This window comes from Podarcis liolepis (genome assembly GCF_965112155.1).
Source record: "Podarcis liolepis genome assembly, chromosome: 4".
Lineage (NCBI taxonomy): Eukaryota > Metazoa > Chordata > Lepidosauria > Squamata > Lacertidae > Podarcis > Podarcis liolepis.
In genome coordinates, this window is record NC_139558.1 from 98,680,515 (window position 1) to 98,698,679 (window position 18,165).

General features: G+C 46.0%; 1 protein-coding gene across 2 annotated transcripts in view; it reads left to right on the top strand.

The window, feature by feature from the left end:
* The window catches only part of P2RY2 (purinergic receptor P2Y2), a 44,787-nt gene extending 26,914 nt beyond the window's left edge, over nt 1-17,873 (top strand). For both annotated transcript variants that reach the window (XM_083499870.1, XM_083499869.1), the window contains exon 2: nt 14,454-17,873. In XM_083499870.1, the coding sequence (XP_083355996.1) occupies nt 14,458-15,540 (1,083 nt within the window). In that variant the 5' untranslated portion in view covers nt 14,454-14,457 and the 3' untranslated portion in view covers nt 15,541-17,873. The remainder of the gene's footprint in view (nt 1-14,453) is intronic.
* The last annotated feature ends 292 nt before the right edge of the window (nt 17,874-18,165 follow it).

Below are 18,165 nucleotides of genomic sequence, written 5' to 3' on the forward strand. Positions count from 1 at the left end.
CAGGTCAAGGCTGGATATCTGGCAACCTGAGTCTTTTGTTACATGCTGGGCAGAAAACTGACACCCTCTAATCTCATACCGTGCATTCAACAGCTGCAGAAACCAGCAGGCGATTCATTTGGAACAAAACATAACCTTCTGTAACCCCAGAATCATAGTGGTAGAGCTGGAAGGGACCACTAGGGTCATCTAGTCCAGCCCCCACCCCTGCACATAGAATAACTGGGTTCCCTCTTCCCACCTTGGATCAAATCTATGCTTCCAGGTGCCATAAGAAAGCTGCAGAGATAGCGCAGGATAGTGCGCACCCCGTAAATGATCTCTTTCAGCTTCTGCCTTCTGGAAGAAGGTCCAGGGTTATAAAGACTAGGACTAGGCGTCTGAGAAACAGTTTCTACCCAAATGCAATTTTGGTTTTAAACACAGTGTAAGGTAGTCTCTGGGACACGAGTGGCGCTGTGGGTTAAACCACAGAGCCTAGGACTTGCTGATCAGAAGGTCGGCGGTTCGAATCCCCGCGACGGGGTGTGCTCCCGTTGCTCAGTCCCAGCTCCTGCAAACCTAGCAGTTCAAAAGCACTTCAAAGTGAAAGTAGATAAATAGGTACCACTCCGGCGGGAAGGTAAACGGCATTTCCGTGCGCTGCTCTGGTTCACCAGAAGCGGCTTAGTCATGCTGGTCACATGACCCGGAAGCTGTACGCCGGCTCCCTCGGCCAGTAAAGCGAGACGAGCACCGCAACCCCAGAGTCGGCCACAACTGGACCAAATGGTCAGGGGTCCCTTTACCTAAGGTAGTTTCTATGGGAGTATATTGTATTTAATTATGGGGTATCAGAGTTTTTAGGGGGCTAACCAGGCTGGCATAGCAGGCTTGTTGGTTTTTGAATGTCTGTTGTAGATTTTTTCAGTTTCGTTGTTCTGTATGGGACAATGACAATAAAGATTATCGTATTGTATCGTATCATATAGCAGGAACCTTTTGCCCAATGTGGGGCTCAGACCCATGGTCCTGACATTAAGAGTCTCATGCTCTCACGACAGAGCTTTCTTATGTTCTATGTGTCTGGAAAGTTTGAAGGTTTAATGTAATCAAGTGTAATATGGTGCTACGCGAGGGCAAAAAATAATAATTTCTCATACAGTGGTACCTCAGGTTACATACACTTCAGGTTACATACGCTTCAGGTTACAGACTCCGCTAACCCAGAAATAGTACCTCAGGTTAAGAACTTTGCTTCAGGATGAGAACAGAAATTGCGCTCCGGCGGTGCGGCAGCAGCAGGAGGCCCCATTAGCTAAAGTGGTGCTTCAGGTTAAGAACAGTTTCAGGTTAAGAAAGGACCTCAGGAACAAATTAAGTACTTAACCCGAGGTACCACTGCATATGCTCATGGGGTTTGAACTGGAGGGAGTGACTAAGAACGAAACCTTGGGCTCATAGCATTAAGATGTGCGGCAAGCTATGAGAAAAGCAGATTCCATGCTAGGGAACATTAGGGAAGGAAAGGAAGATGAAGATGCTGATAACACGATGCTGTTACACAAATCTATGATGCGACCACATTTGGAGTGCTCTGCAGAGTTCTAGTTGCCTCACCTCAAAAAAGGATATTGCAGAGTTGGAAGTTGCGGGAAAGGGCAAGAAATGATCAAAGGGATGGAGCAATTCCCCTTTGAAGAAAGATTGCAGCATTTTAGGGCTTTCTAATTTAAAGAATCCAGTAGTGATGTATGGAAGTGAGAGCTGGACCATCAAGAAGGCTGATCACCAAAGAATCAATGCTTTTGAATTATGGTGCTGGAGGAGACTCTTGAGAGTCCCATGGACTGCAGGAAGATCAAACACATCCATTCTTAAGGAAATCAGCCCTGAGTGCTCACTGGAAGGACAGATCCTGAAGCTGAGGCTCCAATACTTTGGCCACCTCATGAGGAGAGAAGACTCCCTGGAAAAGACCCTGATGTTGGGAAAGATGGAGGGCACAAGGAGAAGGGGACGACAGAGGACAAGATGGTGGGACAGTGTTTTCGAAGCTACCAGCATGAGTTTTATCAAACTGCGGGAGGCAGTGGAAGACAGGAGTGCCTGGCGTGCTCTGGTCCAGGGGGTCAGGAAGAGTCGGACACGACTAAACGACTAAACGACAACAACAACATTGGACTACAACTCCCATCAACCCCCGAGCATTGGCTATGATGGCTGGGAGTGGTGGGACTTGTAGTTGAAAACGTCTTGAGGACACCAGGTTCTGGGGAGGTTGCCTTAGTGCCCATGGCGGGGTAGCGGGCAGCCTGGCCTTGCCTGACACGGGCTTCTTTCTCTCCGCCTCGCGGGTTATTTGAGACTGGCAGAATTTCAAGAATCCCATGCCTGAGCATGAAGCGCCTGCTCGCAAAGTGCATTTGGAGAAAAGAAAGGCGAGAGGGGAGGCCAGTTCTCGGAATTGAGAGCTTCTCCCTGCCAAAGGGAGTCAACAATCGGGTGGCATTTTGAGCAGCACGGAAACAATGGTGGCTTTGTTGCTGTCGGCTAATGCTGCAGCTAGGCCACCTCCTTTCAGCTGTGATAGGAATTTTGAGGTCTTAGATATATGTTAAATGTTCACAAGTGTACCAACCAAGCACGTACGTAAGATCAGCACAGGAAGACCGACCTGAAACCATTTTGATTCCCAAACTGAGCAAATGTTTTCTCTGCAAGGTCAAAGAAAAATGGCAAAGCCTCCCCGTTGTCTTTTCCTTCACAAATCCTGCCTTAAGGGCTCATTTAAGATATGAATAGGGTGTGAGGCTGTGACCTGGCTCAGGAACGAAGTATTTATCGTTACAAAAGACTGGCCAGGCTCCCCAGGCAATCCAGTCAAGTGACCATTAAACAAGTAACCTGGCAGACAGGAGGTAAACAAAGCACTCAGATTTCTGCTGTAGACCGCCCTTTCTGTGATGTAGGTATGATGTATGGAGGGGTGGTCTTGAGCTCCAAGGCAAGGGAATTTAAATTGTCTATATAAGGCCTTGCATGCCATTGTTTGGGGTTTCTCCTCCCTCCTTTGCGCATGTGAGGAAGTGCTGAATCGCAACCTGTGCACGCGCGGACACGGGTTGCAAACGCTGCGGGTTGCGAACGATCACATTCACAACCTGAGCGTCCACTGTACCAATCATTCAGATGACAAATTATATAATTTAGGTGGCCTCCCGTGTGCTAGAACTGATGGTTTGATTATTTACTTTATTGCTGCGTTCCAAATCTTATTCATCTCAATTACATTCCAGCCAATATAACAATCCCTTATACAACAACTGCAGTATTGATGACTTCCATTCGTATCGACACATTAAATGATTTATAAATCTACAGGTGAAGCATGCAAACTATATCCTTGTTCTTTCTGTGTGTGGCAATTATTCGGTCAGTGATGTTTCTTCCTATCCTTGTAAAATATTATGTCTAGCTATACTGCCTCCAGTATTCAGGTTTGTGCATGAAGTACTCCCGGTGGAGTACAGGATCAGGTTTAAGGTGCTGGTTTTAACCTTCAAAGCCCTATACGGCCTAGGACCCTCGTACCTACGGGACCGCCTCTCCTGGTATGCCCCACAGAGAAACTTACAGTCTTCAAATAAAAACATCCTGAAGTTCCCAGGCCACAGAGAGCTTAGGCTGGCCTCAACCAGAGCCAGGGCTTTTTCGGCTGCGGCTCCGATCTGGTGGAACGCTCTGTCATAAGAGACTAGGGCCCTGCAGGACTTGACATCTTTCCACAGGGCCTGCAAGACAGAGCTGTTCCACCAAGCCTTTGGCCAGGGCACAGCCTGACTCCCTCCCTCGGCAATCTTCGTGGAGCTCTGTCCCAATGGTTGCCAGTGGCTTGAATTAATTAATTATAATCATTAATTATAATGAATGATTTTAGAGTGTTGTTTATGCTGTACTTTTGTACTTTTTTATTGTTGTTAGCCGCCCTGAGCCCGGCTTCGGCTGGGGAGGGCGGGATATAAATAAAATTTATTATTATTATTATTATTATTATTAAGATTGCTACATGCTCACCTGCGCAACAGACTATTGGTGATGGATTGGGAGTGCAAGTTCCGGAGGTTGTGGGTTGAAAATGTTTGAGAAACACTGTCCTAGTGAATTTTAGAAAGGGAGACAGAGAGAGTTTCCTACATTGGGCATCCCTCCTTGGGCCTCCTCTCCCGCTTAGAATAAATTATGCAAAGCACATGCCTGATTTGCATAATGCAGCCAGGCCACTCCAATATGAATAAATAAAAGGATTTGTTTATTTAATCATAACGTTTCCCCGCATGCTTTCCCCTCCAGCCTGGACGTCTAATGAGGTCAACTTCAACCAAAATAATTTCCCAACAACCTTATGCCAAAAAAGCATCATAGTGGCTCGTTGAAATCTGATCCATAAAAATAACAATTCCCGCTCGTCATAGGATGAATTCAGCCTGATTGTAATGACCCCAAACTAAAGTGTTTAAGGTCCAGAGGCCTCATCTGCCTGATGTCCATTTGGCATGCAAGTAACCAAACAATTTAACCCCTGTGTTGCAAACAATAGTCAGTAATATCCAAGGCAACGCGATGACCAAATACAATGATACGATATCAATATACACTCTTTATATAATAGAAATATATGAAATCACATAAACAGAATCTCTGAAAGTCACAAAATATGCACTCTGGATGGATTCTCTTGAAAACATAAAACCAAATAAACATAAGTCTTATAAGTCTCTGAAAGTCTTTGAAGACTATGCAAGTCTCTGAAAGAAGCAATGGATCAGATTCTTATCTGGTGAAAACAGGCTGTAAGGCTTTGTTTATGGCGTCCGAAGTAGTTCGCAAACAGACGTTGTGAACAGTGATTCCGGATATACCCACTGTTTCATGGAATTCTTCTTCAGCACAGCAGAAGGATGCAGAAAGGCTTCATAAACCCATCTATATGGTGAATGGAAAAGTCTAACAACAATTTCTATGGAGCAGTGGCCATAAAGTTATGTAGTCATTGCTGACTTTCATATTATATTAAGGGTTTTCAATGCAAAACCCGTTTCCCAACTCCTGTATGCTGCAAATGCCTGGCATAATGGGGACCTGCCAAAGCTAGATGGCTTTCAGGCAAAATTTCTACAAAATTCCAGGCAAAATTTAAACAAAATGCTTGCTTAACCTGGAGGTAGGCTGTGTGAATTGTGCATTGCTTTGTAATGATTTGTTGGGTTTCTGGACCGTAATAAAGTTTGTTTGATTGATAAAAAGAGTGTATATTGATATCGTATCATGACATTTGGCGTGCAAAGCTGAGATATCCATATTTCACAGCTCCTGTTCTGAACGACAGCCATTATGGCAAAGCAGAAGAATTAAACTCAATAGGTACCTGCTTATTTTACTGAAATTTACATCCGTCTGTCTTCTCATCAACCTGCAATCAGCAATGTTTTCTTGGGAGAAGGCAAAGTAGGCAAAGCGACTCTCTTTCTCAGAATAAGGAATTGGGCTGTGTCAAAGTGGTTGATTGACGCGAAAATCTGCAGTGGGGAGAAGGGAGGGAGGGAGATAAATGCGACTGCTGCCAGCGATACACACAACAAGGTCAAGTTGGGTGTTTTTCCTGTCCAAAGTCCAACCATCACTTGGGCTGTGTGTGCACACCATACATTTAAAGCACTTTGTTGTTGTTGTTTAGTAGTTTAGTCGTGTCCGACTCTTCGTGAGCCCATGGACCAGAGCACGCCAGGCCCTCCTGTCTTCCACTGCCTCCCGCAGTTTGGTCAAACTCATGCTGGTAGCTTCGAGAACATTGTCCCACCATCTCGTCTTCCGTCGTCCCCTTCTCCTTGTGCCCTCCATCTTTCCCAACATCAGGGTCTTTTCCAGGGAGTCTTCTCTTCTCATGAGGTGGCCAAAGTATTGGAGCCTCAGCTTCAGGATCTTTTTTTTTTTTATAAAATTTTTATTTGGTTTTCTGCTTTTATAAAGACAAAACATACACAAAGAAAAAACAAAAGACAAAAACATGTATAGAATCAGCAAATCCCCATTTCATAACCTTGTTCCCTGACTTCCCCCCACCCCCCCTCATGCATCCCAGTTTCAAGATTATGTCAGCAAGTTGATATTTCTCCTCTTAACAGTCTTGTTCCTCTTATTTCCTTTTTATAATTAAAAATTAATTTTCATAAGTTGGACTTAAGTTCTCTTCCATCGATTTTCATTTTTTCTTAATTAAGAGTCATCTTAACCAAACCTAAAAGTCTTGAGAGTTTTTAAGAGTCTCTTCTTCCCTCCCTCCCATCCCCGGTTTTTGTCCCTTCCCAATAAAAATCCAAATTCGAAGTTCTCAGCCTGGGTTCCTCACGTCCGAGGCTTTCAAATCTATTTCCGTTCCTCTCCGCCTGTCCTGTTGGTAGTCCTTTATAGCAGTCGTCAAATCTGGGAAAAGTTCTTTCACCATCAAAGTATGTCCTCTTCCAACAAGAAGATTCAAAGGTAGCTGCTGAAGTATTTCCACAAAGTCTGTCTCTTCCAAGTCAAAGTCCAAACGGAGGCCCCAATCATATTTCTTTATTTTAAATTCCTGTACTCCATTTTGTCTTGGGGCCTCCTCCTTCTTCTTCTGTATCTCTCGCAGACTTGTGGTGGATATGCTCCCAGCGTCTCCTTGCTTGTATTCCACAGATGTCAACTTTTGGTTGTCGCTTCCCAGGATTACTTCTTCTTTTTCTTGTTGTTTAGTCTCTTCCAGCTCTGTAGATATTGTTTCCCAATCAGCTGTGGATTCTTTCTCATTAAGGTCCTCAATACAAAGAGCAGAGTTGCCTGTTCCCAAGGTCATAGTCTCAAGTTGTTTGTTCATGGCCAAGCTCTGCTCCTGTAAGATTCCCACCAATTGAAACATCCTTTCGATTTCCACTAGTAACTTTCCTTCCACAGCCATTGTATCCATTGTAGTTTCACAGAGTTCCCCCTAGGGGGAATCTGGTTACTTATTTGCCTTTTCACCAACAATCCTTTAACTGATTATTATTACTTTGTTTCCAACAGTTTCAGCTCAATTATAACTCGTCTTAGTCCATAGGAATCTTAAATGACAATTTCTCACTTTAAACCACCCGTTTGGCAGCTTTGACAGCTGTCAAACTCCGCAGCTCTAACGCAGGCACAAAGGCAGGACGTTCCCGAGCCCGGGAGGGGGGGTTGTTTAAAGCAAAAGGAAGGTTTCCAAAACTCCACTCTCCTGCACAAAGTTTCCTTTAGTAAAATCTTGGAAGTTAGTGTCCTTTTTAACTCACCCCACCAAGGGTAGGCTCTCCAGCTTATCTCTTGTGTCGTTGCTTAGATGGTCTGCAAGGGGGGGGGTGCGGACTTCCTTTTAGCACACACCCCGGTCGTCTCCAATTGAAGGTAAAATTTTTATAAAGTCCCAATCCGTCTTACTCACGGGTGATTCTTTCAGTCCAAATTTTCAAGGAAGGAAGTCAGCGCTCTCCGGTCATGGCTCGCGGCTTCGCTCCACCGAGGTAGCGATCGACTCTCAGTGCCACGCCACCCCCGTATCCCCTCCGCAGCCTTTAAAAAGGCTCTTTGCGAATCAGGGGGGGCGCTTAAGGCACCCGCCGAGTCTTCAGTCCGCAGGCTTCCGCGCCTGCGGTTTTTAAGGGTCCCCACGTCGCCGGCGCGGCAAAGACCCATCCTCAGTGGAGCCGATTCCCTCCGGAGCTCGGAGGGAATCCGCCATTTCCAGATCGCGTCAACCCGGAAGTCCTCAGCTTCAGGATCTGTCCTTCCAGTGAGCACTCAGGGCTGATTTCCTTAAGAATGGATGTGTTTGATCTTCCTGCAGTCCATGGGACTCTCAAGAGTCTCCTCCAGCATCGTAATAAATAAATAAATCTGGAAACTGTAGTTTACCCCTGCGGAAGATGTAGAGAGGCGGGGGTGCCGGGGCTTGCCAATGCTTTGCAGTTCGGCTCGCCAGTTGTTGGTTTGGGAGTTGCGGGGGGCTGGGGAGGGCAGGCCAAACGTCACCCCCTTCAGAATGGTACCCAGGGTGGACCGCCCCTCCGCCCTGCTTCCTCCACCACTGGGCAGAACCAGCACCCTTAACAAACTACAGTTCCCAGAATTATTTGCAAGGATGTGCGTGCTTTAAATGCATGTTTGTGGGCAGCCTTCTTCTCTAATGCAATGGTGGGAGGCACAGCAGTCGGGAGATGGGGAGTGCTTAATGCAAAGGCCCTTTTTCCACTCTAAGGGCCGCATTACCTTCGCAGCGACCTTTGGGGGGCCACATGCCAGGGAGACCAGAGGCAAAAGTGAGCAGAGCAGCGGGTGTGAATTACAGCTTTGTACAATAGGCTTGTTTCTACACCTAGGACCCTCGTACCTACGGGACCGCCTCTCCTGGTTTGCCCCGCGGAGGACCTTAAGGTCCACAAATGACAACCCTTTGGAGGTCCCGAGCTGCAAGGTGGTTAGATTGGTCTCAACTAGGACCAGGGCCTTTTCAGTCCTGGCCCCGACTTGGTGGAACGCTCTGTCTCAAGAGACTAGAGACTGGTGAAAACAGACATTGTGAACACTGATTCTGCAAAAGTATAACAACAATTGCTATGGAGCAGTGGTCATAAAGTTATGTAGTCACTGCATAACTTTATTACCACTACTCCATAGCAATTGTTGTTCTACTTTTCCATTCGCCTTATAGATGGGTTTATGAAGCATTTCTGAATCCTTCTGCTGTGCTGAAGAAGAATTCCATGAAACAGTGGGTATATCCGGAATCACTGTTCACAACGTCTGTTTGCGAACTACTTCGGCAGCGTTGGACACCATAAACAAAGCCTTACAGCCTGTTTTCACCAGATAAGAATCTGATCCATTGCTTCTTTCATAGTCTTGCATAGTCTTCAAAGACTTTCAGAGACTTATAAGACTTGTGTTTATTTGGTTTTATGTTTTCAAGAGAATCCATTAAGAGTGCACATTTTGTGACTTTCAGAGATTCATAAGTTTTCTGTTTATGTGATTTCATACATTTCATATTATATAAAGAGTGTATATTGATATCGTATCATTGATTTTGGTCATCGTGTTGCCTTGGATATTACTGACTACTGCTATGGTGGCCAACTTTTTGGGGGGTGTTTCAGCCCCCTCAAATATTTATGGGGCGGCAAAGGGACCTCTGTCCCTATGAGTTGGCTTCTATGGAGAGAGCAAGGCTTAGAAACTGCCCAACAACAGAGGAAGCACACAGACCACCTGTTGCATAACCTCCAATATTTCTGCGATGAAAATAGGGATGCCATTATTATTATTATTATTATTATTATTATTATTATTATTATTATTATTATTATTACCCACCCATCAGAATGGGTTGCCCCAGCCACTGTGGGAGGCTTCCAATATACATAAATACATTTTTTAAAAATTAAACATTAAAAGTCTTCCCTATCCAGGGCTACCTTCAGATGTCTTCTAAAGGTTGTATAGTTCCTTATCTCCTTGGCTCAGGGGTCGCTGGCGAAAATAGGGGCGTCCTACCATACCCTCCAACATTTCTCCGATGAAAATAGGGATGTCCTAAGGAAAAATCGGGTCAAATAAGAAACCGGGACGTCTTCTGTAAATCCAGGACTGTCCCTGGAAAATAGGGAAACTTGCAGGGTCTGCTGTTGACAGCTTTATTGCCTCTGTACTGAGATGAACTACATTGCTATCTAAATTATTAGGTAAAGGGTCAAGGGACCCCTGACCATTAGGTCCAGTCATGACCGACTCTGGGGTTGCGGCACTCATCTCGCTTTATTGGCCAAGGGAGCCGGCATACAGCTTCTGGGTCATGTGGCGAACCAGAGCAGTGCACGGAAATGTCGTTTACCTTCCCGCCGGAGTGGTACCTATTTATCTACTTGCACTTCAAAGTGCTTTCGAACTGCTAGGTGGGCAGGAGCAGGGACCGAGCAATGGGAGCTCACCTCGTTGCAGTGATTCGAACCGCCGACCTTCTGATCGGCAAGTCCTAGGCTCTGTGGTTTAACCCACAGCGCCACCCGCATCCCTTATCTAAATTATAGTCATTTCCAAATTTGTATCTACACACAAAAAGAATCCGTGTCTTTTTTTTAACCTCTCTTTTGGGGGGCAGTTTGGGGACGTGGTGTGTGGTCCATAAATGGCCACCTTGGTCCATTTTGGCCTAGTCAGAGGCTACTTAACTGGTTAGGCTGCTGAAATCAGAGCAAAGCTTTCCGCTTATGCAGCAAAACCAGCCTGTTTGCTTTTTCATCTTCCCCCTCTGCATGACAGCTGGCCGGCACCTTCTGGGAGTTAATAATTAAAGTGCAAACTTTCCTCCTGAACCCGGAAAGAGTCATTTAATAGGAAGGATGAGGAGCAATGAAAGAATTTTTTCTTGCACAATGAAAGAATGTTGTTTGTGCAACTCCCAGAATAGAAAGAGATTTTTTTATTATTATTTGTAGTGTTATGAGTGCTGCGGGGGCAATAAACTGCCATCGAGCATTTATTGGACTGGTAATTTGGGTTAAAAGGGTGATGACCGTGGAATTTCCTCTTGCTTTTGCCTTGGTTACTTGAACGCATCCGGACCTCATCTTAATGTGGATTGTGAACTCTGTTAATTCCCTATTCCCCATAAATCTCTGGATTTCTCCTAAATCCAGAGATTCCTTATGCTTTGCCAATCCTAATAATAATAATAATAATAATAATAATAATAATAATAATAATAATTTATTATTTATACCCCGCCCATCTGGCTGGGCTTCCCCAGCCACTCTGGGCAGCTTCAAACAAAATATTAAAATACAGTAATGGATCAAACATTAAAAGCTTCCCTAAACAGTAAGAGAGCTACACTGATCACACTGGGAATCTCCACATTCTACAACATTTCACAATGCAATTTGCTTTTAAAAATCCACGTGAAAACCTGTTAGCGTTTTACTTTGAATTTCCTTCTAACAAAGACACATTTTGGCCAAACCATTTCGCCTAATGCAATGCATCTTTGTATGTCGTTTTCACGAACTTATGCTTTTTGATGGATGCGGTTCCCAGCTGATGCTTTTGAATTCTGGTGCTGGAGGAGACTCTTGAGAGTCCCATGGACTGCAAGAAGATCAAACGCATCCATTCTGAAGGAAACCAGCCCTAAGTGCTCAATGGAAGGACAGATCCAGAAGCTGAGGCTCCAATACTTTGGCCACCTCGTGAGTAGAGAAGACTCCCTGGAAAAGACCCTGATGTTGGGAAAGATGGAGGACACAAGGAGAAGGGGATGACAGAGGACGAGATGGCTGGACAGTGTTCTCAAAGCTACCAGCATGAGTCTGACCAAACTGCGGGAGGCAGTGGAAGACAGGAGGGCCTGGTGTGCTCTGGTCCATGGGGTCACGAAGAGTCGGACACGACTAAACAACTAAACAACAACGCATGTGTTTTTGTTCACATTGTAGGGCTGGAGAACAGCAGCAGAAGTCCCAGAGTTTTGAAAGAGAGCTGCGCTTCCATTCGTGTTCTGGTTCAAGGAGTATGAATGCAAAGGGAATCAAATTTCTTCCCCATCCCAAAGCCTTTGATTTCTGCTTATTGTATTTGCTTCAACCACACCTGGGTTCCTATTCCTCTCGCTTTGACGCTCTTGGATGCTAAATCGTCACAAACCTCTTTTTATGTTGCTGGGTCTACAGCTTCATTCATTCATTTGGCAAATTTGCCTCCCAAAAAAGCCCCACAACTTTCCTGTCCGGATTTTCACAGTTTGAATTATGGCAACCGGTGCCAGCTTTACGTATAAGCTAAACAAGCTATAGCTTAGGGCCCCACTCTCTTGGGGGCCCACAGAAAATTTAAAGGGGAAAAACTGGATGTACATTTCCAAAATATAAGATAAAAAACAAATGAAATAAAACCTACATCCAGCAACAGTGTTTTTTTGTTGTGTAGGCTCCTAGGATGTAAGCCATGGGCCCCGCCTGCTAGCCTGCTCCCTCAAATATCCCTGGTTTGCTCATTTCTATATATAGGGTGCCTACATTCTGCATGGACTGGTTGCACAGCAATATGTAGCAATTAGCTGCAGATTGCAGTGTAGCACAGTTGAATGTAGGTCAAGCTGTTGAACCTGTTGTCGCTCCACACAAAGAAAATGGTAGAGTTACGCAGATGTGAATTCATTCATTCATTCATTCATTTTCTTAGCTATCTTCCCTGGGCAGGTTTCAGCAACAGCATATCCAGTGATTTGTTGTTGTTGTTTAGTCGTTTAGTCGTGTCCAACTCTTCGTGACCCCCTGGACCAGAGCACGCCAGGCACTCCTGTCTTCCACTGCCTCCTGCAGTTTGGTCAAACTCATGCTGGTAGCTTCGAGAACACTATCCAACCATCTCGTCCTCTGTCGTCCCCTTTTCCTTGTGCCCTCCATCTTTCCCAACATCAGGACCTTTTCCAGGGAGTCTTCTCTTCTCATGAGGTGGCCAAAGTATTGGAGCCTCAGCTTCAGGATCTGGTTGTACCTGTTATCTAATATTAAAGAGTGCTTGTAGACTGATGATCAGGCAGCAGAGACTAAGGGTATGAGTCTTATGCCTACTGACTGATTTCATGTAACAATTACTTTGATAAAATATGCTATGTACTGAAGTTCTCACCCTGGGCCAGCAGGGGGATACTGTAGATAGTTTTCACTCAGGTCCACATATGCAAATAAGGGATTGAAAGTGACGTTCAGTGATTGGATAGTTACAGAAAGTTGTGACAGTTGCGTTGTACTGGAGCTCTATATAAGCAGGCTGGCTGAACCCTTCAGTTCAGTTCTGTCCTGGCCTGTGAATAAACAAGAGCTGTCTGAAGAATCGCTGTGCTGTCTGATGTGTTCACCCACAACTTAACAAAATACATATTTTGTTATGTGAAAATGGCTTTAGATACCTATTAGGTCCATAAATTACCATATGGCATATATTCAACACAAAAAGAGCGACAATTTGTTGTTGACAAAGGACAGTTGGACACATAAAGGGCCCCATTACCTTCAGGAGCTTAGGGCCTCATCGAACCTATATCCGGCCCTGATGGCAACCCTAGTATGTGTATTTTATTGAGCTAAATAGAGTGAAAGATTATTCGCCACGCGGACATGGACACTGAGTACATGTACCTAACAGTACTATGGTTATCTTTCAACGGCTATTTCATTCATGTTGCTAATATGTTTTCGCAGGATATAAACGCTGCGTTTGTTAATCATCTATTCAGACATTTCCTTTAATTGTGCTGTTTAGCTTATTTGCTCAGTTGCTTCGTGAACAGTGTTCTATAGATTGCTATTGTTTCAAGGATGGTTTGTTGATTGTTCCATATGATTTATGCCGTGTTTGTGATGTTCTGTTAGGCCCTATCAGGCTCTTATTTATTGTTTGTAAAGCCGCTTCAGGATTCATTTGAATGAAAAGTGGTGTAGAAATATTGTCAAGCAATCATCCGTACTGTTCTTTTACGGCTTTTTTGTATTTGATTTTTATTTGTGGTATTTTTTAGGATGTTGTGTAGTGCTTATAGACTTTCTTTGAAATATGGCTGATTAAATAATCAACAATAAACTGTGGAGTGTGTTCATTGTTTGGCTTGAATTATGTATCTTTGCATTTTTATATTGTACAGTGGTACCTCAGGTTAAGAACTTAATTTGTTCCGGAGGTCCGTTCTTAACCTGAAACTGTTCTTAACCCGAAGCACCACTTTAGCTAATGGGGCCTCCCGCTGCTGCCGTGCCGCCACTGCACAATTTCTGTTCTCATCCTGAAGCAAAGTTCTTAACCCGAAGTACTATTTCTGGGTTAGCGGAGTCTGTAACCTGAAGCGTATGTAACCCAAGGTACCACTGTAAACCATCCTGTGCTCCTTATTTTAATCATCATCTTCCTTGGTGATCACTTGTAGCCGAGAAAGATTGTCTTTCATGAACACAATCTTAACAGTGAGTCCGTAAGTGACTGTGGAGGCCAATTCTGGACCCACATGTCCTTCCACAGTGGGGACATTGGTTTCCGGGCAGGAGTTGATCACGGTGTGGATTTGCCAAGCGTGCCTTCCTCTTAGCACGTTTCTCCCTTGCGTCCTGAGTTTGAGTGTCTTCAAAGCCCATAACACCTTAAGTAAAGGCTGTTCTCCAACTGGAGTGCTCGCAGGCCAGTGTTTCCCAGTTGTCAGTGCTTATACTACATTTTCAAAGATTTGCCTTGAGAGAGTCTTTAAACCTCTTTTGTTGACCACCAGCATTACGCTTTCCATTTTTAAGTTTGGAATAATAATAGGAGTCCATCCATGACTGGCACACCCTCAACCGCCAATGCTGCTCCTTTCTAACCTTCCCTCTTTTGGTTCCCCCCAGGGCTATGGCGAATGCGTCCCTGCTGCTCCTGCTGCGCTCCTTGAACGCGAGCGCCAACGCCTCCGACGCCGACTGCGAGGAGGAAGACCCCTACAGGTGCACCTTCAACGAGGAGTTCAAGTACATCCTCCTACCCGTCTCCTACAGCCTCGTCTTCGTGGTGGGCCTGTGCCTCAACTTGCTAGCCCTTTACATCTTCCTCTTCCGCATCAAGACCTGGAATGCCTCCACCACCTACATGTTCAACCTTGCTGTTTCGGACACCTTGTACGTGATCTCGCTGCCACTCCTGGTCTACTACTACGCCAAGAGGAACCACTGGCCCTTCAGCGTGGGCTTGTGCAAGATCGTCCGCTTCCTCTTCTACACCAACCTCTACTGCAGCATCCTCTTCTTGCTCTGCATCAGCATCCACCGTTTCATGGGCATCTGCTTCCCATTGAAGTCCCTGGAGTGGGGACAAGTCCGCTACGCCCGCTGGGTCTCGGCCACCGTCTGGGCGGTCGTCATCGCCTGCCAGTCGCCCGTGCTCTACTTCGTCACCACCAGCCCCCGGTGCGACAAGATCACCTGCCACGACACGTCGGCGAAGGACCTCTTCGGGGAATTCATCATCTACAGCACCGTGATGCTGGTCCTTCTCTTCTGCATCCCGTTCCTGGTCATCATCGTCTGCTACTCCCTGATGGCTCGCCGGTTGCTCCAGCCGACTCGCGGCACCACCCGAATGTCCAGCTCCAAGAAGAAGTCGGTCAAGATGATCGCCGTCGTCCTGGCGGTCTTCATCATCTGCTTCTTGCCCTTCCACATCACTCGGACCTTGTACTATTACTTCCGTGACTGGGACCTCAGCTGCGCCACTCTCGATGCCATCAACTTGGCATACAAACTCACCCGGCCCCTGGCTAGCACCAACAGCTGCCTGGACCCGATCTTGTACTTTTTAGCAGGGCAGAAGTTTGTGAAATTTGCTTGCCCCAAAACGCCGGGGCCGGGCGAGAACCAGACGACCTCGAACACCACCGTCAATTGCCGCTTGCGGGCCAGAGACCAGTTAGCGATGAAAGTGAAAAGCGTCGTGTCGTAGGCGCTGGACATTTCCGCCTCCGCCCATCTGCAAAGTATTACTTACCTGTCTGTGTCGGTTGGGAAAAGTTCCATGTTGCAGGGAGAAGGGTTTTGTTCTCGTCCTGTGAGACGCCGGAAGTGTATTTTCAACCTGAATCTGCAAGAAATGGTTCGAAAAGTGATGGACACGTCACTTTTTCCTTCCCCCGACACTTCTTGTTGTTTTGGAAGCTAGGTACTATATTAAGCGTGTTGTCTAATCTGACAACGGCACAATAGACACTGAGTTGTGTGAATAGGGAATCCTACACAAGGTGTGTAGTGTGAGGCAATGTAGCGTAATGGACGAAGGATTGGGTTTAGACCCACTGAATACATGCAGTGTATCACACGGAAAAATTCTTTCTAGACTGCACCACTTCAGTTTGCATTGGCCGGGTGTGTGTGTGTGTGTCACAAGTCTGAATGCTAAAACATTACTCTTCCACAACCAACAGAGCCTACAGAGCTGCTGTATACAGAGTCAGACCACTGGTCTATCTAACCCAGTATCAACAAGTTTTACTGGGGCTGGATCTACATTGATCTGCTAAACCTTTTTTTAAAAGATAATGTTCTATAATGCTGAATAGCAGTTCCCCATTGCTGATGGCTCTCTGCTCTGCAGCGCCCTCTGGGGGTCAAATTTTAATAACGTATTTTAACGTTATAGACGACGTGTGTAGGTCCATCCTGGGATTTCAGGTAGAGAGCTTTCCCCAAGCCTACTTGGAGTTGCCAAGGGTCCTTTTGCATGGGCTCTATGGTCCTAGAATGAACCTCAGGCATCTAGTTTTCAATACACGGGAAATCTTTTATTTAGGTGAACATTCAGCATTGCACCCGCCCACCCAAACATCTGCAGCTCGAAGCCATACAGTCCAGAAGTGGTTTCATCATTTCGTCTACCGTTCGGTCAGACCACAGCTGCCCCCTTCCTTGTTTCCCAGAAAGGGCTCACCGGGTGAGGCAGAGCTGCTATACTAACTTCCCAGCAGATGGCTATATTATTGTTATTAATATTATAGATGCAAGAGTAACCTCAGACCAGCTTCCCGCGAGCCCCACTTACTCCAGGCCAGTCCCAGCCAGCGGCAACCCTCATACAGGCAACCATTTAGTTAGACCCCACTCTCAGTATCCTTGAGCAAGCTTTGGCCTCTCATCCTGACGTACCTCGCAGGGTTGTTGTGAGGATAAAATGAGCCCCGCGCTTTCCGCCCTGGGTGATTGTGTTTTCTCTCATTTAAACCCAATGTCTAGATGCTGCCTGCCTTTCTGGGCAAAACCTTCCCATGCTCACCCATGCTTTCCTCCCATAACCTCCAGGCTTGACTACTGTGATGCACTTTACGTGGGGCTGCCCTTGAAGGTAATTTGGGAACCGTCGCTGGCGCAGGATGCTGCTGGCTGTCTCTTTGCAACTCTATGATTCTATGATTGGTCCGCCTCCCGGGCCCGAGAGAAGGTGCTGGTTTTTAACCTACAAAGCCCTTTGTGGGCCCGAAGGAACACCCCTCCCCGAATCAGCGGCAGGCGAGTGTGCAGCCCTGGTTCCTGTGCCTTCATACTGCAGTGGCTCCAAGAAATTGGACCTGACTCTTTGACACGAGAAAGAGTCCACCCTTGGCTGCCTTCTGCATAACACACTCCCTCTGCGTCCGCCTTAAACTCCACAAAGTCAGCAAGACCCATTTCATCAGGCACTGAATTGAATCAGTAGTTTCATTCTATTTTGCTGTTGTCGATGTCTTTTCGTCTCGTGGTTTTATGATCCTACTGTGTTCTTGTTGGTTTTTTCAATATTGTATGCTGCTTAGAAAGTGGCCTATAGCGAGGTTAAATAAATTTATTATTATTAGCATTAACAAATATAGCGGGGAAAAGTTTTACAGGCGCGGCAAGGAGAGCCCCCCCCATGTAAGACGGATAGCTGGCCATTCTGCATAACTGAGTTTTAGACTAAGCCGGGCGGAGGCGTTTCTGGGTTGCCATCTTATGTCTACTGGCCCTGCTCCTGTGCCCTTCGCACCTTCACGACTGGCAGGGATTTAGCCCAAGGAGACTCTTCTCCTGGCATGCAGGTGGAGAAAAACGCCGCCTTCTAAATTCCTGTGGGTTGTGCAACTGCTTAAAAGGCATAGGCAATAAACAAAGTTGGCAAGAGCAGTAGGGTGGCAGGAGGGATGGAGCTGTGCCCTAAAGCCCTGGACAATTCAGTTGACTGAAAATGTGACTGACGCTTTTTTTTTTTTTTTTTTTGGAAAAAAGAAGAAGAAAGAATAAAATCTCAGCTATTTTGGGAACCCCAAACGAAGGTGTTGTGGTGGCATCCAATGGTGAAATCCAGGACACATTCACCTGCATGGGGAAGAGTTAGTGTCCCAGTGGGTACCTTATAACCAGGAGGGACGCGGGTGGCGCTGTGGTCTAAACCACTGAGCCTCTTGGGTTTGCTGATCGGAAAATCAGTGGTTCGAATCAACGCGACGCGGTGAGCTCCCATTGTTCTGCCCCAGCTCCTGCCAACCTAGCAGTTCGAAAGCACATCAAAGTGCAAGTAGATAAACAGGTATCGCTGCACTGGGAAGGTAAACAGTGTTTC